This window comes from Gorilla gorilla, chromosome 8 (assembly GCF_029281585.2).
Source record: "Gorilla gorilla gorilla isolate KB3781 chromosome 8, NHGRI_mGorGor1-v2.1_pri, whole genome shotgun sequence".
Taxonomy (NCBI): Eukaryota; Metazoa; Chordata; class Mammalia; order Primates; family Hominidae; genus Gorilla; species Gorilla gorilla.
In genome coordinates this window covers 12,047,501-12,066,063 of record NC_073232.2, presented here as the reverse complement: position 1 = coordinate 12,066,063, position 18,563 = coordinate 12,047,501, and the positions used below count along the sequence as shown (strand labels likewise).

The following is an 18,563-nucleotide window of genomic DNA, read 5'->3' as shown; positions in this document are numbered from 1 at the left end:
AAGCATCAATGCTGGCAAGAAGGAAATCATGAGAGAGGACGAGGACGCACGTGTCCAAAGATGAGGCTTCACCACATCAGCCCCGCCCAGGGCTTCTGAAGCACAACACGGCGACGTCCTGAGCCAGACTCCTATTATGGAGCCCACCCTGTGCTCTAAGGGACGTTCCGCAGCGTCCCTTGTCTCCAGCCCCAGATGCTGGGAGCATCCCTTTTCCCAGTGCTAACCAGAAACCTCCCTGGACGTTGCAAACATCCCCTGGGGCAAAATCACCACCCCTGCCCCCATGAGAATCACCAAATTTTCTGAACAATAGAAGCCGGTATACTGGAGCCATCTACAGACCTCAAACCTAAATGCTGCCCAGGGCCACGCCATGAGTCACCAGTCACAGAGGGTGTGGCCAGACAGGGAAGAGATGCTCACTCCCATGCGTCCTCAGCCTCCGGCGGCTTCAGGACAGTGGCCGGGGGGACCCGGAGCCATCCACGTCCAGTTGCCTCACACCCTGATTTCCTGAGGACGCCACCAGCTAATGTTCTTCTATGGCCAGACGAGCCCAGTTCAGACCCAAATCCAAACCTTCTCAGGATTCACACTGTTCGGCCGTCAGTAAATAGGGCTCTGGAGAAAACAGCTGCCATGTTCACATATCGGTCCCTCTCCCTTCAGGGTCCACAGAAGGACCCTCAGCGGCTTTCTCTTCTCTGCCCCAGCTCCCGAGCAGCCACAGCATTCGCCAGGGTGACCTCGGTCAGACGGCGCCACTCACCCATCATGAGACTAGAACCACCGCACTCCCAAGACAGCCTTGTTCCTTGGAGCTCAGGATCAGAAGGGCAACAAGGACACACACATGCACTTACCAAGGTGGCTGTGCCTGGCCAATGGGAGGCTCAACTAACTACACGCTCCAGTTCTTTCTCAGACATTGTAATCAGTTAACTTCAGGCCCGGCGCGGTGGCTCATCCCTGTAACCCCTGTGCTTTGAGAGCCCAAGACAGGGGGATTGCTTGAGCCCAGACGTTTGAGACCAGCCTGGGCAACACAGGGAGACCCCGTCTCTATAGAAATACAAAAAATTAGCTGGGCACGGTGGCACCCACCTGTAGTCCCAGCTACTCAGGAGGCTGAGGTGGGAGGATCACCTAAGCCTGGGAGGTCGAGGCTGCAGTGAATAGCGATTGCAGCACTGCATTCCAGCCTGGGAAACAGAGTGAGGCCCTGTCTCCAAAAAAAAAAAGAAAAAAAAGAAAAAGAAATTGTTTAACCTAGCTTCGAGAAACTCAAATGAATGAAAAACTGCATTTAAAACAATCGCATAATAAATCACACAATCCCTCCAAGGGAAGTAAAAGCGGGTGGAAATGATCATTTGTGGGGTGTTTTTGCCCCACCTATTTTGGTTTTCATAAATTTGACCCTATGCATTTGCTACATATTTACAATCTGAAAAAAAAAAAAAAAGTTATTTATAGCAGAGGACCCTGGAATTAAAGAGAGATTTTCTTCATGCCTGAAAGTGCGCATCACATACCACAAGGATCTATGCTTTGTGTGGAAACTTGAAAATAAAAACAGTCACAGGGAGATCAATGCCAGCTTTGTCCCACATCTTCAGATGCTCAGCTAACTGCAGTGACCGCTCTCAAATTCTCCACCCATTCCCTCTGGGCGAGTTCCAATTAGGTAACAATTAGGGAAAAAAGAAGCTTCAGTCCCTCCCATTGCACACCCAACTTTCACAGACCCAAAAATCTAGCTAAAGCAGGCGAAAGAGCAGTGAAAGCAATGACGGAATCCAGTCAGTAAAAGATGCTCATCTTCACATTCACAGCGCGAAGGTCAGCCCAGAGCCGGGCCAGCTCCGCAGCAGCAAAGCCGTGACACCCACCACCAGGACAGAAGCAACGTCTAGGTCAGAGATTAGCAACTGCCAAAAATAAGGTGAAAGTTGCCCCCAAAGCCAGTGAACACAGGAAAACCTGGGCAGGTTTCCTTCGCAAACAAAGTGAAGAAAGTTTAAAACACTCAGAAAAGCAAGAAACGAGTGCTAAGTATTACTTACCATATGAGCTGTATGTTAAAAGCTTGTTTTTTATTTACCAGTGCTAGAAATAAGTTTCATGCCAAGGGTTTACAAGAAAAAATATCTTTGAAAAATATTCATGAGAACCAAGTCTCATAAGAAAAATTAAAACTTGAGAATTACTAAAAACTTTTAGACATCAAATTTTAAAAAAATTAAATGCTTTGTGTGTTAGGTATGGATCTTCAAACTCCCACGTCAATTACCAAGTGTGACACACAAACATGGGAATAGGTGTATATTTATTTTAGCCAGGAATGGTGGCACATGCCTGTGGTCCCAGGTACTCCGGAGGCTGACGTGAGAGGATCACCTGAGCCCGGGAGGTCGAGCCTGCAGTGAGCTGAGATCACACCACTGCACTCAAGCCTGGGTGACAGAGTAAGACCCCGTCCCACAAAGAAAAAAAGAAGAAGAATATATTTCTATGTTTTATTATTGTCTCTTGGCAAAAAAACTAAAGTAGCAGCAATATTGCCTTAGACGTAATTTAACATCCCCAGTTTACAAAGGGGAAAATGAGGTCAACAGCCAAGACCACAGAGATAGCAAATGCAATGGTGCATTCAGGGCAATGAATAAAATTATAAAATATTCAGTTCAATTTCTACCCTCAGCATCAAGGCAGGGGTTCATCATAATGGGTATTGGAGGCTCAAAGAAAATTTAGGCTCAGCACAAAAAAAAAAAAAAAAAGAAAAAAGTGATTTTTAATGCTGGTGCAATCACAGGAGACTGCAACCCAGCCCTCCTCAGCGCCTCAGGTGCTCACGGGCACTCCTGGAGTCTCGGCCACACTACGTCCCCCTGGTGGCCACACAGAAGAAGAGGTGGTAAAACTTTTTGGGAGTGAGATCAAAAATTTTCAGAGTCTTAAAACATACTTTTCTGGGGGAAAAAAAGAACGAGAAGCTCTCATTCAGGGTATTCGTACAAGGCTGTTTCTAGCGCACTGGTAGATAAAAAGGGCCGGGGCCCTGGGGTTAGCGTCAGCCGGCGCCCACCTGGCGGGGCGCGCACGGACTTACGTCGGTGATAGTGTTCAGGGCTGTGTCTGCCCCGATGCTGAAATCGGAACCCGGCACATTGTTGGACACAGTAGCGGGAACCATGACCATGGGGACACAGAACTCCTCGTGCTTCTCCCGGGCGGCTGACAGCTCCAGGAGTCCCAGGTAGGCCTGTCAGACAAGCGTGGGAGTTGTGGGGCGAGAGGGAAGCTGGGGAGGAGGGGGTCTTGCTGGGAGAGGCTGGGAGAGCCACCTCCACCGCAGCACACAGGGAGCACACTGGGGCGTCACGAAAACACTACGAGATCAACACACACGTGAAGACCACAGACAAGGATCGGCAGGTTCTAAGCACAAAGGGCGCAGGACAGACATGATCAGTTAGATGACTAAACCTCTCATGGGTAAGAGCCTCATTTCTCAGGTTCTTACTTTGTTTTTTTGTTTTTGGTTTTGTTTTTTGAGACGGAGTCTCGCTTTGTGGCCCAGGCTGGAGTGCGGTGGTGCAATCTCGTCTCGCTGCAACCTCTGCCTCCCGGGTTCAAGCGATTCTCCTGCCTCAGCCTCCTGGGTAGCTGAGACTACAGGCACCCGCCACCACGCCCGGCTAATTTTTGTATTTTTAGTAGAGACGGGGTTTCACCATGTTGGTCAGGCTGGTCTTGAACTCCTGACCTCAGGTGATCTGCCTGCCTCGGCCTCCCAAAGTGCTGGGATTACAGGTGTGAGCCACCGCGCCCGGCCAGTTTTTACTTTTTCTAAAAGTAAATGGAAAGCTTACCATGGGACTAATCTTCATTGAATAGAAAAATCTTAGGGTCTACAGTCCAATATGTGATTTTAAACAAAATTCTAGGTATAACTACCTTAGTCTCTAAGTAGCCACTGGACTCTGGACTCAAGAGATAGAATTACTTCCACAGGCCTGAAATGCAAGAGCTCACTGAATAGATGAGGCCCGGTTAAGGAGTCAAGCTTTTGCTTCTCGGTTAAGTTGCTTTATTGGAACTGGGCCACTCGTAGGCCACGTCTTACCACCTGCTATTCTGCTCTTCTACAATTCTCCAGTGGCCGCTGGGTCTGGGAACCTGTCATCTCGGATCGTGGCCAGTAGCCAACAAGTAGCTTAACGTTTAGCCAACACAGGGCGCGGCTCACACCCGCAAGACCGGCAAGAGAGAAACGGTAACGTACCTCAAATCCACCGATGATCAGCAGCGCGTTGATGCTGTGCGTGCGCATCTGTGTGGCGATCTCTTCCAAGTACTTCCCCGGGAGAACGCTGAAAACAGCCACATGGAGAACGATGTCAGACACCCCAAACTCCACACAGTCCGCGGGACGCCACGCCGGGAACCCCCGAGAAACCACGCCGGTCCCCACCCGGCCGCCTTCCCCAGTCTGTGGTTTTAAGGAGCGGTAAACGTTTGCCTTTTCACTCATGCCGTTGTGGCTGGCAGATGGCAGAATGACCAGGAATCTCATCTCAAAACAGTGTTTTCATGAGAAAATGGAATAAAGCATTTCAGCTCATACCTTGACCTAAAAAGAACTCTACTGCCCCATTAGAAAAAATAAAATTAAGAAGTTATAATTATTAACAATTTTTTTTCCAAGATGGAGTCTCACTCTGTCACCAGGCTGGAGTGCAGTGGCGTAATCTCAGCTCACTGCAAGCTCCGCCTCCCGGGTTCAAGTGATTCTCGTGCCTCAGCCTCCCGAGTAGCTGGGACTACAGGCGCCCGCCACCACGCCCAGCTAATTTTTTGCATTTTTAGTAGAGACAGGGTTTCACCATGTTGGCCAGGATGGTCTCCATCTCTTGACCTCGTGATCCACCTGCCTCAGCCTCCCAGAGTGCTGGGATTACAGGTGTGAGCCACCGTGCCCAATAATTGTTTAAATGGAAATTTCCAGTTTCCAAATAACTTACATATGCATTATCCACTATTGATCTCATTTAAAATCCCATCTGCTCATACCTGCTCTCCCTCCCCCGTGCTCTCACCAATGTCACATGACAGGGCTAACAAGTGTAACACCAGACTGTGCCCCTCCCTGGATCCCATCCCAAGCCCACCCAAAGGTTTTATGTTGATTGGAAGAAGTGAAGTACTTGTACTCTTGGTAGATTTATAAGACACCGTAGGGCAAAAATGTTCAGGCCAGGCAATCAGAGCAGACAAGTGGATGCAGCTAACTGCAAACCTGTGCTGGCCCCTAAGGTGAGGATTCTTAAGCCTCTTCAGGACCAGCCCACAACAGCCAGTGAGTCCTCTCTACGTTCCAGAGCAACACCCTGGCCCTATCAAGCACCTGTGCCCGGGGTGTCAGCAGCCAGTCCTCAGCCCCAGAACGCACACCGAGGGATGCATCTGCCTCTACCTAGAGTTTTACCGTCCAGGGCACCCACACACAGAGCTCATGAGAACAGCCGGGAGGCAGCTGTAGAGCTAACCCAGCTCTGAGGCTCCCACCAGTGGCTGGGAGTACCAGGGTCCTGGCTGTAAAGCAAAGCAAAGGGTGCAGCTAACTCCCTTGGAACAATAAGCCGGAATTACATGGAATCCATCATTTATTATATTTGCCAAAAACTACCTTCCTTCCACATGAAATTGTAATGTGTAGTGATGACAGAGATTAATATTCACACCCCGACATGATCAAAGGTGAGAATCACTCAGGCTTCATCTACATTAGGAAATCCCATTGTCCCCAGCGATGCAGGGACGCGAGGCTTACTGTAGGTCTGAAAAAGAGATTTTTAGACTAGAATTCCTTGGGTCCTTTCCTCGGCTGTGGAAATCTGAGCCTCGAGTCACAGCTGCTCAGGGCTACACTTCCCACCAATGCTACCTGCTATCCAGGCTACTTTAGGGTTTGCTTACAGTGCCGTCTCCACGGCTCCGTGACACCACTCATCTTTATGACCTCCCCAAGTGGAGGCTTTAGGCTCGCCAGCTGGCTTTTGAAATGAATGGAATATGAATTAGAGGAAGGCATTCACAAGTTACCTCCTCATCTCTCTTACGCCCTGGGACGCATCCCCAGCTCCCTGGAACACGGGCAGTTCCACTGGAGGGAGGACCGGTAACTGCCTGCACCCCTCTCTTAGGGACACCTTTCCAGGAATCGCAAGTGGCGTCGGCACCCAGTGATTCTCTCCCAGAACACGGCTCTTCCTTCTTCCTTAAAAGCAGGTCATAGAGTTGAGATTTGGAAGTTACCGTTTTGTCCCAAGAATGGAGCCTCCTTGGCCGGTCCAGCCCCCGACATCTGTCCAGCCGATTTCTTTGATCTAATGTGCAAACACAGAACGAAACAGCTAAAGTGAACAATGAAAGGCAAGTTAGAAAGTGCTAAAAATAGCTTTCTGTACTTTTCAACAAGCTGCATTCCGGTAAAAGATTGGAGAGGCGTATGAGACAGCATTTATCACGATGCCCGGATGAATCAAGGTGAGAAACAGAAGTCCAAGGTTAACAACTCATGAAGAGCAGCAGAGGGCCTGTGTTCTCCCTGCCTGTTGGGGCCTCTGCGTCTCATCCCAAGCCACGTGTGAGATACATCAGCTCCCCGTATCCCGCCACCGGCAACTAAAAGAAAAGTAACATGATGGTTTCTAAATTGGTAAAAGATTAAGGGAAAATTTCTGTTCTTACAAACTAGGGAGAAAAAAAGGAAAACAGATTACTAAGCAAACTAAGGTAGTCGCAGAAAGAGGATGCCACTGCGAGGACGGCGGGGCCGCGGGAGGAGAACCCATGGGGCTCGAACCCCAGCTCTGCAGCTTCTGGTCACGAGATTCTGGGTAAGTTCACGGATGTGGTGGACACACTGCTATGCTGCAGGGGCATCTCCAGGTAAATTACATTAGAAAAAAGATCAGTCTATCTCCAAAGGTAAATACTGTACAAGGTGTGTGTGTATATACAAATATATATATATACACACACAAATATATATACACAAATATATATACACATATATACATATATACACAAATATATATACAAATATATATACACATATATACATATATACACAAATATATATATACACAAATATATATACACACATATACATATATACACAAATATATACACAAATATATATACACACATATACATATATACACAAATATATATATACACAAATATATATACACACATATACATATATACACAAATATATATACACACATATACATATATACACAAATATATATATACACAAATATATATACACATATATACATATATACACAAATATATATATACACAAATATATATATACACACATATACATACATACACAAATATATATATACACAAATATATATACACACATATACATATATACACAAATATATATATACTATATATATATATTTGACAGAACCATATAAATCAGGCTTTTTATTCCCACATAAATCAGTTTTGAAGGCAATATTTCTTTAAATAAAGCAAATACCAGTTTTAAGCCAATTAATCTTCACAAGTCTGAACAAGAAAGACGGGGAAAGCAAGATCCACCCAGGACAGAACGGTTCCTAATCCAGTTCCTGCTGCTGAGATGTGGGTGGATGGGCCAACACGGAAAGGGGCCAGCGGTCGTGGAAGGTGGATCATCTGTGTTCCCAGGGATGCCACAGGGCATCTCCACCCCACCTCTCTGCCACTCCTCAGTCTACTGGGCTGGGGTTTCCTCTTCCCACCCTACTCTTAACAATGGCGCCCTGAGGACTCAGTCCTGGACCTTCTCTCTCTCCTGCCTGCACTCAGGCCCTCAGGGAAGCTCTGTGAGTTCTGCACCTTTAACTACGTGGAGACGCTGAAGACTCCTAAACCCACGAGCTGAGCCAAACCCTCCTGAAGATGCCGGGACACAGCGGCTTACTGCACATTCTTGGCCACGGGACACACACCTTCACCCTGGCATCCCCAGTCCTGTCCTCATCTGAGGGACACACACCTTCACCCTGGTATCCCTAATCCTATCCTCAGCTGTGGGACACACACCTTCACCCCAGCATCCCCAGTCCTGTAATCAGCTGAGGGACACACACCATCACCTAGGCATCCCCAGTCCTGTCCTCAGCCGTGGGACACACACCTTCACCCTGGCATCCCCAGTCCTGTCCTCCACCGTGGGACACACACCTTCACCCTGGCATCCCCAGTCCTGTTCTCAGCTGTGGGACACACACCTTCACCCCAGCATCCCCAGTCCTGTAATCAGCTGAGGGACACACACCTTCACACCGGCATCCCCAGTCCTGTCCTCAGCCGTAGGACACACTCCTTCACCCTGGCATCCCCAGTCCTATCCTCAGCTGTGGGACACACACCTTCACCCCAGCATCCCCAGTCCTGTCCTCCACCGCGGGACACACACCTTCACCCCGGCATCCCCAGTCCTGTCCTCAGCTGTGGGACACACACCTTCACCCTGGTATCCCCAATCCTATCCTCAGCTGTGGGACACACACCTTCACCCCAGCATCCCCAGTCCTGTAATCAGCTGAGGGACACACACCTTCACCCCAGCATCCCCAGTCCTGTCCTCAGCTGCGGAACACACACCTTCACCCCGGCATCCCCAGTCCTGTCCTCAGCCGCGGGACACACACCTTCACCCCGGCATCCCCAGTCCTGTCCTCAGCCGCGGGACACACACCTTCACCCCGGCATCCCCAGTCCTGTCCTCAGCCGCGGGACACACACCTTCACCCCGGCATCCCCAGTCCTGTCCTCAGCCGCGGGACACACACCTTCACCCCGGCATCCCCAGTCCTGTCCTCAGCCGCGGGACACACACCTTCACCCCGGCATCCCCAGTCCTGTCCTCAGCCGCGGGACACACACCTTCACCCCGGCATCCCCAGTCCTGTCCTCAGCCGCGGGACACACACCTTCACCCCGGCATCCCCAGTCCTGTCCTCAGCCGCGGGACACACACCTTCACCCCGGCATCCCCAGTCCTGTCCTCAGCCGCGGGACACACACCTTCACCCCGGCATCCCCAGTCCTGTCCTCAGCCGCGGGACACACACCTTCACCCCGGCATCCCCAGTCCTGTCCTCAGCTGCGGGACACACACCTTCACCCCGGCATCCCCAGTCCTGTCCTCAGCTGCGGGACACACACCTTCACCCCGGCATCCCCAGTCCTGTCCTCAGCTGCGGGACACACACCTTCACCCCGGCATCCCCAGTCCTGTCCTCAGCTGCGGGACACACACCTTCACCCCGGCATCCCCAGTCCTGTCCTCAGCTGCGGGACACACACCTTCACCCCGGCATCCCCAGTCCTGTCCTCAGCTGTGGGACACACACCTTCACCCTGGCATCCCCAGTCCTGTCCTCCACCGTGGGACACACACCTTCACCCCAGCATCCCCAGTCCTGTAATCAGCTGAGGGACACACACCTTCACCCCAGCATCCCCAGTCCTGTCCTCAGCTGCGGAACACACACCTTCACCCCGGCATCCCCAGTCCTGTCCTCAGCCGCGGGACACACACCTTCACCCCGGCATCCCCAGTCCTGTCCTCAGCCGCGGGACACACACCTTCACCCCGGCATCCCCAGTCCTGTCCTCAGCCGCGGGACACACACCTTCACCCCGGCATCCCCAGTCCTGTCCTCAGCCGCGGGACACACACCTTCACCCCGACATCCCCAGTCCTGTCCTCAGCTGCGGGACACACACCTTCACCCCGGCATCCCCAGTCCTGTCCTCAGCTGCGGGACACACACCTTCACCCCGGCATCCCCAGTCCTGTCCTCAGCTGCGGGACACACACCTTCACCCCGGCATCCCCAGTCCTGTCCTCAGCTGTGGGACACACACCTTCACCCTGGCATCCCCAGTCCTGTCCTCCACCGTGGGACACACACCTTCACCCCGGCATCCCCAGTCCTGTAATCAGCTGAGGGACACACACCTTCACCCCAGCATCCCCAGTCCTGTCCTCAGCTGCGGAACACACACCTTCACCCCGGCATCCCCAGTCCTGTCCTCAGCCGCGGGACACACACCTTCACCCCGGCATCCCCAGTCCTGTCCTCAGCCGCGGGACACACACCTTCACCCCGGCATCCCCAGTCCTGTCCTCAGCCGTGGGACACACACCTTCACCCCGGCATCCCCAGTCCTGTCCTCAGCTGCGGGACACACACCTTCACCCCGGCATCCCCAGTCCTGTCCTCAGCTGCGGGACACACACCTTCACCCCGGCATCCCCAGTCCTGTCCTCAGCTGCGGGACACACACCTTCACCCCGGCATCCCCAGTCCTGTCCTCAGCTGTGGGACACACACCTTCACCCTGGCATCCCCAGTCCTGTCCTCCACCGTGGGACACACACCTTCACCCCAGCATCCCCAGTCCTGTAATCAGCTGAGGGACACACACCTTCACCCCAGCATCCCCAGTCCTGTCCTCAGCTGCGGAACACACACCTTCACCCCGGCATCCCCAGTCCTGTCCTCAGCTGCGGGACACACACCTTCACCCCGGCATCCCCAGTCCTGTCCTCAGCTGCGGGACACACACCTTCACCCCGGCATCCCCAGTCCTGTCCTCAGCTGCGGGACACACACCTTCACCCCGGCATCCCCAGTCCTGTCCTCAGCTGCGGGACACACACCTTCACCCCGACATCCCCAGTCCTGTTCTCAGCTGCGGGACACACACCTTCACCCCGGCATCTCCAGTCCTGTCCTCGGCCGTGGGACACACACCTTCACCCCGGCATCTCCAGTCCTGTCCTCAGCCGTGGGACACACACCTTCACCCTGGCATCCCCAGTCCTGTCCTCAGCTGTGGGACACACACCTTCACCTAGGCATCCCCAGTCCTGTCCTCAGCTGTGGGACACACACCTTCACCCTGGCATCCCCAGTCCTGTCCTCAGCTGTGGGACACACACCTTCACTCCAGCATCCCCAGTCCTGTCCTCGGCCGTGGGACACACACCTTCACCCTGGCCTCATGAGTCTCCGCTCCTCATCCTACCTGCAAGAAGTGTGTCTCAGGGCTTCCTAGTCCTCATAAGTTGCAACTCTACCATTTCCATGTGCTCAGGCCAGGAATGGAGTGATCCTTGCCTCCTCTGTTTATGCCTGCGTGTACTTAGCAAGCAAACCCCATCTGCCCTCCATGCCCTCCATACCTCCAGACCCTTGGAGGTTTCTTGCCATCTGCACAGTAGCCAGTCTGGACCCACCATCTCTTGCTAGGTGACTGCAAAGCCCCGGCTGGGAGCCCTGCCTCCTGCCTCCTGCCTCTGCCTCGGTGAACAGCAGAGGGTCCCTTTAGAAAGCTCTTGGTGTGGGCCAGTCCCTGCTCAGGACCTTCGAATCTCACATAACATAAAAGCCAACCTCCTCAGGCTGCCCACAAACAAGCCGGCCCTGCCCCTGCAGTTCCCATCCTCACTGCCCTGTGCGGGCTCGGAGCCCCCGCCCCTGTGAGCATCAGCTCCAGAGCATCCTTTCCCTTCGCCTGGGATGAGTGTCCCTTGAGGGCCCCATGAGCCACCAGCAGCCTGGGAGAACCTTCCCCAGCATTGCTGTCTGGGGGATCTCCAGCAGGCCCTCCTCGGCATGCCTCTGAGCACTGCTCACCATCCAGAGAGCAGGAGGATCCTCAGTCACTATCCTCTCTCCCCATATATAAACGCAATCTCCACGGAACCAGAGAGTTGTGTCTGCTTTGCTCACTCATTTAATTCCTCAGCATAAGAATTCCACAAAGTAGGAGGCCGGGCATGGTGGGTCATGCCTGTAATCCCAGCACTTTGGGAGGCCAAGGTGGGTGGGTCACCTGAGGTCAGGAGGTCAAGACCAGCCTGGCCAACATGATGAAACCCCATCTCTACTAAAAATACAAAAATGAGCTGGGCGTGGTGGTGCGTGCCTGTAATTTCAGCTACTCAGGAGGCTGAGGCAGGAGAATCGCTTGAACCCAGGAGGCAGAGGCTGCAGTGGGCCAAGATCACGCCATTGCACTCCAGCTTGGGCAACAGAGCAAGACTTCATCTCAAAAAAAAAGAATTTCACAAAGTAGGTATTTGTTAGCTAATCAGATAAACAAATAGCCACAAGTTCAGCCCCTGGTTAGGAGCTCAGAATCCTGTTTCCAGCCCTCCCTCGTGCACCCAGCCCAGTTGGCATCCCTATGCCTCGGTTTTCTTGTAAGAAAAATGGGGATAACATCTTAGATTTAGTGTGAGGCTTAAATGGGTGAACACATGTCAATCCCACAGAACAGCTGGATACAGCACACATCAAGGGGTGTTACCTGTGTTCACTAAGGTTTGTATTTCAGTGGGTGCTTGAGCACACCAGACACCGCCTGCTTTCCCTCCAGTGCCCGGTTTAAACCAGCCACAGCCTCCGAGACAGCGCCACCTTCCTTCTCACCTAATGTCAGGGCCATCAGACCCCAGAGGCACTGCCATCCCCCAGCACCTTTTCAGAAAATTCAAAAGCACATCATACCCTGGGCTCCATTTGAGGGCCTGAAACCTACCTTAGGCTGAGATTTTACTCCAGAAGCAATGCCTTAAATAAGTAGTCATTCAGTCACAATATCACAGGATCCCGGACTGAGGCATGAAAAGGTATGAGGGCCGTGGAGGGGGCCCCCCACAATGTCCACTGCGCTCAGAGCCAGGGTGTCTGCCTGCCTACGGCATCCTGGGTGACTCACCTGGCCCTTGGCAAAGCCGTCAAAGCCATCATAGATGGCGAGCATCCTGTGGCCGTCGGCAATGCCCACACGCACAGCTGAGCGTACGGCTGCATTCATCCCAGCCGCGGGCGCCCCCACGTTGATGACAGCCACGTTGCAATTGGTCTGCAAAACAGAAGGCAGGTGAGCGCTGGGTCACGGGCACATGCAAGCTCCATTTGCTGCACACTTTGGCAGTGGCCCATGCCGTGCCAGGCCTGAAAACAGGTGGCCTCATTCACTGAGGCAGAGGCCATGAGGGGAGGCCCGCAGGAGAGGTCGGGGCATCGTGGGAGGCTGGCCACCTACCTTTGGGATCTGATCATCCGGCAGCTTGATGGCAAGTCGCTTGTAGGTGTTCAGGTTGCCCGCAAAGCTCCTAAAGGAAAAGGGTGTCGTTGGACCGGAGTCGAGAATACCAGATACAACTCGGGGCTCATGTGGAGAAAAGGCGGCTTATCTGCCAGCACTCGATGTGTCTGCCCGACTATCTGGGCAGAAGGAGGCGGCCCCAGGATTCCACGTGCACAGCAGAGCCCTTAGCCGCGACCCGCGGTGCTGTGCGTGTCTGGTGGAAATGGACTGAGAAAAGGGCGTGCTTCTACACTTCATAACTTTCTCTTGCAAAACATGGGCCACGGCCGGGTGTGGTGGCTCAAGCCTGTAATCCCAGCACTTTGGGAGGCTGAGGCGGGTGGATCATTTGAGCTCAGGAGTTTGAGACCAGCCTGGCCAACATGGTGAAACCCCGTCTGTACTAAAAATACAAAAATTAGCTGGATGTGGGTGACACGCACTGGTACGAGCTGGTAGTCGCAGCTACTCGGGAGGCTGAGGCATGAGAATTGCTTGAACGTGGGAGGCAGAGGTTGCAGGGAGCTGAGATGGCACCACTGCACTCCAGCCTGGGCGACAGAAGGAGACTCCGTTTTTTGTTTTGGTTTGTTTTTAAAAGGCCACAAGTCACTTTGTGCCTTAATCTCATTAGCTCCTAAACAACCACCACCTTGCCAGAAAGGACCAACGGCAAATTTAGAAAATGATTTCTCTCTAACCAGTCACCAGGGCCTGCTACTGCAAAAGCGGTGCTGTGAGTACTGCCTGACTTTCTGATTTTTCACAGTGACATGGAATAAGCACAACCCCTAAGCACATTTGCAGTGGCCGGGCCTGAGGAGTGTGTGTTCCTGACAGGGCAGAGCTTTCTCCAAAGCACCTCACCTCCCTCGGAGTCGAACCGCATCTTGAAATCTCCTCTCGTCCATCGCCTTCTGCACATCCTGAGTCTTTTAAAACAATGATGAAAAGAAGAAAGAATGTGTCAGGACCTGGTGCATCATGGATGGGGTGGGTGGAGACTGGCTCGGTCCTTCCCACCAGCCCCCTCCAGTCTGACCCGGGCATCCGGCAGCCCCAGGGTTAATGGTCTAGATGACCGGCCACCAAGTGTGTCCTAATGCTGGTTGGCAGCCAGCCCCACACGGCCCGGCTATGAGGTCAGAGCCCTGGGACTGCTTAGCTCAGGAGGCTTCTGAGGAAAAAGAGAAGGTGTCACCTGCTGTTTGTGGACACAACACTGTGAAGATTTAACTCCAAGAGAACAAAGCCAGAGGAAATGAAATCTCTCAGGCATGGTTCTAAGGAATTCTCAATTTGATTATGGTGGGGAAAAACAAAACAAAACACACCAGCTCACTGGGGGATGTGGGATGGGAGCGAGGTCACAGCGGGCGGGGGAGCAGAGGGGCCCGGATGGAGGCCCTGGGACACGGGGCTGGGACTCATGCACGCCAGGCAGCCCTGGGCAACGTCAGGATCTTGGGCAAGTTCTTTCTCGCTCTGAACTTCAATTTCCTCATCTGTAAGATGAGAAAAATACTCCTACTTGCAGGAATCTCTAAGGCTATTCAAGCATGTCAGACCCTCAGGAAGACGCCTGACAAACAGCAGGTGCACAGTAGTGGTCCCTCAGCTTTAAAAACAAAGCCACACAAGGGTGGTTTCAAGGTCAGGGCAAGTGACACCTACCACAGTCGTCTCTAGACAAGCAGAGACATGAGACACAGGCTCAAAATACACGTACTGCATGTCGTTCAGTGCTCTGAGCCTTTTAAGCCTACTGCCTCTCACATGCACACAGGCACACACTAACGTGCAGACACACACTACCTCACACTCCAACATGCACACATATGCACATAAGCATACCTGCACACACAAACATGCAGGCACATACTACCTCTCACAAACATACACACACATCCATATAAACACATGCACACACAGACATGCACACACTATCTCAAACATGCTCACACATGCATATAAGCATACATGCACACACATGCAGATACATTACCTCACACACATGCATACACATGCATATAAACATACATGCACACACTAACATGCAGAAACATACTACCTCACACTCAAATGTACACATATGCATATACACACATGCACACACACTAACATGCACACACTACCTCAAAAACATGCACACACATGCATACAAACATGCATGCACAAACATGCACACATACATGCAGATATACTACCACACTCAAACATGCATACTCATGCATATAAACATACACATACATGCAGACCCAAACTACCTCACTCACAAACACGCACACACATGCATAAATATATGCATAAACCTGCATGTATATGCAGAGACACACATGCACACACATATACATACATACACACAGAGACACAAGCCTGCGCACACACTCACACACATACACACAAATACTATTTTCTCCCTTGGGCTTTTGGAAATTATGTTTACAAGGTGACTTTCAACAAGTCCCTGACTTGATTGCTTCATGACTTCTTTGTGTGTGTTAAGAGGCAACAAAACAGGAGTCATGAATCATGAATGAACTCTGAAAAATAAAACAACAGCTGGGCGTAGTGGCTCATGCCTGTAATCCCAGCACTTTGGGAGGCCGAGATGGATGGATCACAAGGTCAGGAGATCCAGACCATCCTGGCTAACACGGTGAAACCCCACCTCTACTAAAAATACAAAAAAAAAAAAAAAAAAAAAATTAGCTAGGCGTGGTGGCGGGCACCTGTAGTCCCAGCTACTCGGGAGGCTGAGGCAGGAGAATGGCGTGAACCCAGGAGGCAGAGCTTGCAGTGAGCCAAGATCACGCCACTGCACTCTAGCCTGGGCAACAGTGAGACTCCGTCTCTAAATAAATAAATTAATTAATTAATTAATTAACTTCAAATGCAGCTAACTCCACAGCCACCTCCACTACTGAACCCATGCCTGAAAAGCTGGAACTGCTTTTCCCTTTGTTCATTTGCAGGCAGGCAGTTCCCCGGCCCAAGAAGGGTGGGTGTATCTTCGGGTGACCAGAGCTATCCCTGTGTCCCATCACAGACCTGAATGTCCTTGGGGATGGGAGGACAGGAAATGGCTGAAACTGGAGAAGTTTGGGAAGGTCCCACCTTTCTCTACAAAATACCACCCTGTAGATCTCTCTCACGCCCGCCTCCCTGCACTCTGTCCACGGATCTCTCTCTCTCGGCTGCCTCCCTGCACCCTGTCCTTCTGCAGCACCTGGTGCACTGGGGCCACCTGGATCCTCGGACTGTTGAGGATCCCGATGCTCTAGACCCCCCTCAGGGGAGGTTACGACTATGTGCCACACAGATGGATGGTAACTTAGAAAACCAAAGATCGAAGACGGCGCAGGCTCTGCAGGTGTGGGTGAGAACACAAGCCTTCTCCCTCCCCACGGGCAGCTCACCTCCTTCTCAGAAAGGCTGTGTAATGCAGCGTGCACCGATGAGACACCCAAGGTGCCCAGGCTGGCCCGACAAGCAGCGTCTGTCCCAGCCGTCCCCGCCCTGCCCTTGGCCATGGGCTGCCCACTCACCATCTGCACGCACTCCATCAGCGGCAGGCGCACGGCGTGGTTCCCGTTCAGTGACACGACGCAAGCTGGGGTGTCCGGGGTGGCCTCTAGCAAGGCGATGACCGCCTCCACTCCCATGCGGCTGGCCTGGAAACCAGGTCCATGTGGGTCAGGGGCAGCCTCCCGCTCTGCCCTGTCCCTGTCACCTCCTGCTATCTTTCCATGACGTCCAATGACCTCAGTCAGGTGCTCACAGCCCCTCCCACTTCCAGCCCAACTCTTTAGAGCAAAGCGATTTCCACTCCTTTAGAACTGGCAAGACGGGAAGAGAGGGGAGGTCAGGGCACATGGAGAGCAGGAGTGTTAAGAACTGAGGGTTTGTACTTGGGATTCCTGCTGCCCTGAGTCAGGTTCTAGAAACTCACACTAGAAACAGCCTTTCTGCCCTGGGGTTGTGCCCTCTGGGGTCCACGTCGTGCCAACACCAAGCACTGCCTTCCCACATTAGGGAGCTCTCCCCGCATCTGAATGGCTGCAGGCCTAGAGACTGGTCTACACCAAAGGTCTCAAGGATCGTTAAGATGAGGGCCGGGCTGCGGGCATCTCTTGGGGGAGCACCTTGCCAGCCTCCGTGGCCGGCTGGTGCCTGTGCCTCTCCAGAAACGTTTCCTCCTAGAGACCTTGTGAAGATGCCCAACCCTTCCCAACTCACCAAGATCCTGTCGAATGCCGAAGGGGTCCCTCCTCTCTGCACGTGCCCGAGGATGGTCACACGTGTGTCATAGCCCAGCTGCGTGACGACGAGCTGCAAGGAAACATCTCGTTAGGACGCGGAACTGTGATGCGGACACAGCAGCCCAGATCTGGAAGGAGGTACTGGACACTGGAAAAGGTTTTTCGCTCTTTCTTCAGGTCTAAATGGGAAAAGTTATTTCTAAATTTTGTTTCCTAGCAGAACGTTTAGTGTATATAACAGGCAACTGAAACTTGGTTTTAAAAATAATACTGTTGTTACCAGACAAGATCTTGGCTTGCACATAGAAAATGAATACAAGTAATATGTTCGTTGCTTTAAAAAAGAAAAATAAATAATGTTTCAGTAGCCTACATTTAAACTATTACTTATATTTTACAAAAAATGTAAACATCTTCCTTGAACCAGCTTAAATTTGTTCAGCTGTGATGTGAATAGCACAACCCAGCCCAATCAAAGCGCTCCCCTCGCCCCAGCCCATGGGCACGCCGGCCTGGTGATCTGGAGAGGCCACTGACTGTCTCTGGAACTCAGCTTATTCCTCTGTAAGGACAGTGGGGCTGGGCTACATAAATTCCTTGGTTCCTTCTCGGTCCATTGTCCTATAATTTAATTACAGTTAAGTGGGAAATAAAATCTTTGCCTGGACTTTATAGATGACCACTTATAAATATTGGCAGATGTCTTTCCCAGGTGTCCATCACTGTTTTCATATCCAGAGATATGCTTTGCTCCTTAACGGAGCATAACAAAGCACAGTAAAGAAGCCGACTTGCAAAGCCAGGTGGGGACGTCTTCTGCCCCATGGCTGCTGGAGCCACAGCCCATCCCCAGCCCCGGCAGCCTGCAGCCCCGTCTACAGCAGGGGCGCAGCCCATGGTATCAGAGTCCTCTCCAGACAGGCAGGCACTGGCCTGGGCAAGTCCCAGGGCATGAAGCCTGCCAGAGCCTGTTCCCAGGCAGGGCCACGAGGACACAGCGGCTTTGTGAGTAAGAATGTGCTCAGCTGATGCTCTGGGTTATGGGAGGGCCCAGGGAATAGCAAGACACCGCCTTTTCCCACTGTAGCAAACAGAAGCCCGGGTCGG

The 18,563-nt window shown here is 52.2% G+C and overlaps 1 protein-coding gene across 3 annotated transcripts in view; it reads right to left on the bottom strand.

Annotated features, from left to right (window-relative positions):
- The window catches only part of PFKP (phosphofructokinase, platelet), a 75,035-nt gene that overhangs the window by 13,598 nt on the left and 42,874 nt on the right, over positions 1–18,563 (bottom strand). For 2 of the 3 annotated variants that reach the window (XM_055353368.2, XM_031015326.3), the window contains exons 9-16: positions 17,434–17,526; positions 16,743–16,868; positions 14,062–14,126; positions 13,150–13,219; positions 12,820–12,966; positions 6,328–6,398; positions 4,295–4,382; positions 3,119–3,271 (exon numbers count right to left, since the gene is read on the bottom strand). In XM_055353368.2, the coding sequence (XP_055209343.1) occupies positions 3,119–3,271; positions 4,295–4,382; positions 6,328–6,398; positions 12,820–12,966; positions 13,150–13,219; positions 14,062–14,126; positions 16,743–16,868; positions 17,434–17,526 (813 nt within the window). The remainder of the gene's footprint in view (positions 1–3,118; positions 3,272–4,294; positions 4,383–6,327; positions 6,399–12,819; positions 12,967–13,149; positions 13,220–14,061; positions 14,127–16,742; positions 16,869–17,433; positions 17,527–18,563) is intronic. The other variant, XM_031015327.3, reaches the window with a different exon arrangement.